The 3248-nt window shown below is 54.3% G+C and overlaps 2 protein-coding genes across 2 annotated transcripts in view, besides 3 other annotated features; both read left to right on the forward strand.

Annotated features, from left to right (window-relative positions):
* Nucleotides 1–38, forward strand: part of TraAM80_04834 (heat shock protein 85) — a gene marked incomplete at both ends in the record, with an annotated part of 336 nt that extends 298 nt beyond the window's left edge. The window contains one exon of the mRNA XM_029381745.1: nt 1–38. This exon is cut by the window's left edge and continues 298 nt beyond it. Coding sequence (XP_029238424.1) covers nt 1–38 — 38 coding nt within the window.
* Nucleotides 39–314: 276 nt separating this feature from the next.
* Nucleotides 315–342: a microsatellite.
* A 189-nt stretch (nt 343–531) lies between these two features.
* Nucleotides 532–600: a microsatellite.
* Nucleotides 601–722: 122 nt separating this feature from the next.
* Nucleotides 723–2843, forward strand: TraAM80_04835 (heat shock protein 90; the record flags this gene model as incomplete). Its single annotated transcript, XM_029381746.1, has 1 exon — nt 723–2843. One exon carries the CDS (start codon nt 723–725, stop codon nt 2841–2843), a length of 2121 nt encoding a protein of 706 aa, XP_029238425.1.
* Nucleotides 2844–3030: 187 nt separating this feature from the next.
* Nucleotides 3031–3061: a microsatellite.
* The last annotated feature ends 187 nt before the right edge of the window (nt 3062–3248 follow it).

A 3248-nucleotide genomic window follows, 5' to 3' on the forward strand; every position in this document is an offset into this window, starting at 1 on the left:
ATGATCAAGCTTGGCCTTTCGCTGGACGACGACGATGACAATGGCAATGAGGAAGTGGCGGCCGCCCCTGCCGCCCCCGTGGAGGCCACCGCCGGCACGTCCAGCATGGAGCAGGTCGACTAGAGGTGTTGCACTTGTCGTGGGTCTCGTTTTTTCGTTGCTTTTTTATTATTATGATTCCTCTTTTTTTTTTCCGTATGTGGTTCCTTCCGTGTGGAGGCAAAACTTGTGCACGTTTCTTTTCCCTCTTTAATTCCTTGGTGCAATGAGTTTCTCTCACACGGGCATCTCCCTGCCCACATCATTACTACCACTATTATTATTATTATTATTATTATTATTCCTCTTTGTTTGCTTTGAAAGAAAAAAAAAATGAGCGACTACAAAAACAAATTGGGTGGAGGGCCAAAGAGGGGACCCCACTTCCCTCCCACCTTTGCTGCCGCCTCTGCTGCAGCGTACACCGCAACTGCGCGCCACGCGCTCCGCTGTGTTTATACTTATCCTTTTCCTATTGCTGCGCCTGATTCCTTTTTCTTCTTTATTGGCATTTTCCCTTTTTTTCGCGTGTGTGTTTCTTTTTCTCTTTTTTTTATTTTTGCGCCGCCAGCATCTAACTACGTCTTTCGTAACACAACACCAGCAGCATTCTGCGGCAAGTATAAGCAGGAAGAGCAAGCATACAGCCTATTACACACCCCAAGAAAAAGAGCCCCGTAAAGATGACCGAGACCTTCGCATTCCAGGCTGAGATTAATCAGCTAATGTCTCTCATCATTAATACATTTTACTCAAACAAGGAAATTTTTTTGCGTGAGCTGATCAGCAACTCGTCTGATGCGTGCGACAAGATCCGCTACCAGAGCCTGACGAACCAGGCTGTGCTGGGCGACGAGCCCCACCTTCGCATCCGCGTGGTCCCCGACAAGGCAAACAAGACGCTGACAGTGGAGGACACCGGTATTGGCATGACCAAGGCGGAGCTGGTGAACAACCTGGGCACGATCGCGCGCTCCGGCACGAAGGCCTTCATGGAGGCGCTGGAGGCAGGTGGTGACATGAGCATGATTGGCCAGTTTGGCGTGGGCTTCTACTCGGCGTACCTTGTGGCGGACCGCGTGACGGTTGTGTCGAAGAACAACGACGACGAGGCGTACACGTGGGAGTCGTCTGCTGGCGGCACCTTCACCGTGACGCCGACGCCGGAGTGCGACCTGAAGCGCGGCACCCGCATCATCCTGCACCTGAAGGAGGACCAGCAGGAGTACCTGGAGGAGCGCCGCCTGAAGGACCTCATCAAGAAGCACTCGGAGTTCATTGGCTACGACATTGAGCTGATGGTGGAGAAGACGACGGAGAAGGAGGTGACGGACGAGGACGAGGACGAGGAGGCGGCGACGAAGAAGGAGGAGACGGGTGAGGAGCCGAAGGTGGAGGAGGTGAAGGAGGACGCGGAGGAGGGGGAGAAGAAGAAGAAGACGAAGAAGGTCAAGGAGGTGACGCAGGAGTTTGTGGTGCAGAACAAGCACAAGCCTCTCTGGACGCGCGACCCGAAGGACGTGACGAAGGAGGAGTACGCCGCCTTCTACAAGGCCATCTCGAATGACTGGGAGGAGCCGCTGTCGACGAAGCACTTCTCGGTGGAGGGGCAGCTGGAGTTCCGCGCGATCCTGTTCGCGCCGAAGCGTGCGCCGTTTGACATGTTTGAGCCCAACAAGAAGCGCAACAACATCAAGCTGTATGTGCGCCGCGTGTTTATCATGGACAACTGCGAGGACCTGTGCCCCGAGTGGCTCGGCTTTATGCGGGGTGTGGTGGACAGCGAGGACCTGCCGCTGAACATTTCGCGTGAGAACCTGCAGCAGAACAAGATCCTCAAGGTGATCCGGAAGAACATTGTGAAGAAGGCGTTGGAGCTCTTTGAGGAGATTGCTGAGAACAAGGAGGACTACAAGAAGTTCTACGAGCAGTTTGCCAAGAACGTCAAGCTGGGCATCCACGAGGACAGCGCGAACCGCAAGAAGCTGATGGAGCTGCTGCGCTTCCACAGCTCGGAGTCTGGGGAGGACATGACGACACTGAAGGACTACGTCACCCGGATGAAGGAGGGCCAGAAGTGCATCTACTACGTGACGGGCGACAGCAAAAAGAAGCTGGAGACCTCGCCATTCATTGAGCAGGCGCGGCGCCGTGGGTTTGAGGTGCTCTTCATGACGGAACCGATCGATGAGTACGTGATGCAGCAGGTGAAGGACTTTGAGGACAAGAAGTTTGCCTGCTTGACGAAGGAGGGGGTACACTTTGAGGAGACGGAGGAGGAGAAGAAGCAGCGGGAGGAGGAGAAGGCCGCACACGAGCGCCTCTGCAAGGCGATGAAGGAGGTTCTGGGCGACAAGGTGGAGAAGGTGGTGGTGTCGGAGCGCCTGGCGACGTCGCCGTGCATCCTCGTGACGTCGGAGTTTGGGTGGAGCGCGCACATGGAGCAGATTATGCGCAACCAGGCGCTGCGGGACTCGAGCATGTCAACGTACATGATGTCCAAGAAGACGATGGAGATCAACCCGACACACCCCATTGTGAAGGAGCTCAAACGTCGCGTGGAGGCGGATGAGAACGACAAGGCTGTGAAGGACCTTGTCTACCTGCTCTTCGACACCGCGCTGTTGACCTCTGGATTTGCGCTGGACGATCCCACGTCGTACGCCGATCGCATCCACCGCATGATCAAGCTTGGCCTTTCGCTGGACGACGACGATGACAATGGCAATGAGGAAGTGGCGGCCGCCCCTGCCGCCCCCGTGGAGGCCACCGCCGGCACGTCCAGCATGGAGCAGGTCGACTAGAGGTGTTGCACTTGTCGTGGGCTCGTTTTTCGTGCTTTTTATTATTATGATTCCTCTTTTTTTTTTCCGTATGTGGTTCCTTCCGTGTGGAGGCAAAACTTGTGCACGTTTCTTTTCCCTCTTTAATTCCTTGGTGCAATGAGTTTCTCTCACACGGGCATCTCCCTGCCCACATCATTACTACCACTATTATTATTATTATTATTATTATTATTATTCCTCTTTGTTTGCTTTGAAAGAAAAAAAAAATGAGCGACTACAAAAACAAATTGGGTGGAGGGCCAAAGAGGGGACCCCACTTCCCTCCCACCTTTGCTGCCGCCTCTGCTGCAGCGTACACCGCAACTGCGCGCCACGCGCTCCGCTGTGTTTATACTTATCCTTTTCCTATTGCTGCGCCTGATT

Source organism: Trypanosoma rangeli (genome assembly GCF_003719475.1).
Source record: "Trypanosoma rangeli strain AM80 chromosome Unknown Tra_15.4_contig_00147, whole genome shotgun sequence".
Classification (NCBI taxonomy): Eukaryota; Euglenozoa; class Kinetoplastea; order Trypanosomatida; family Trypanosomatidae; genus Trypanosoma; species Trypanosoma rangeli.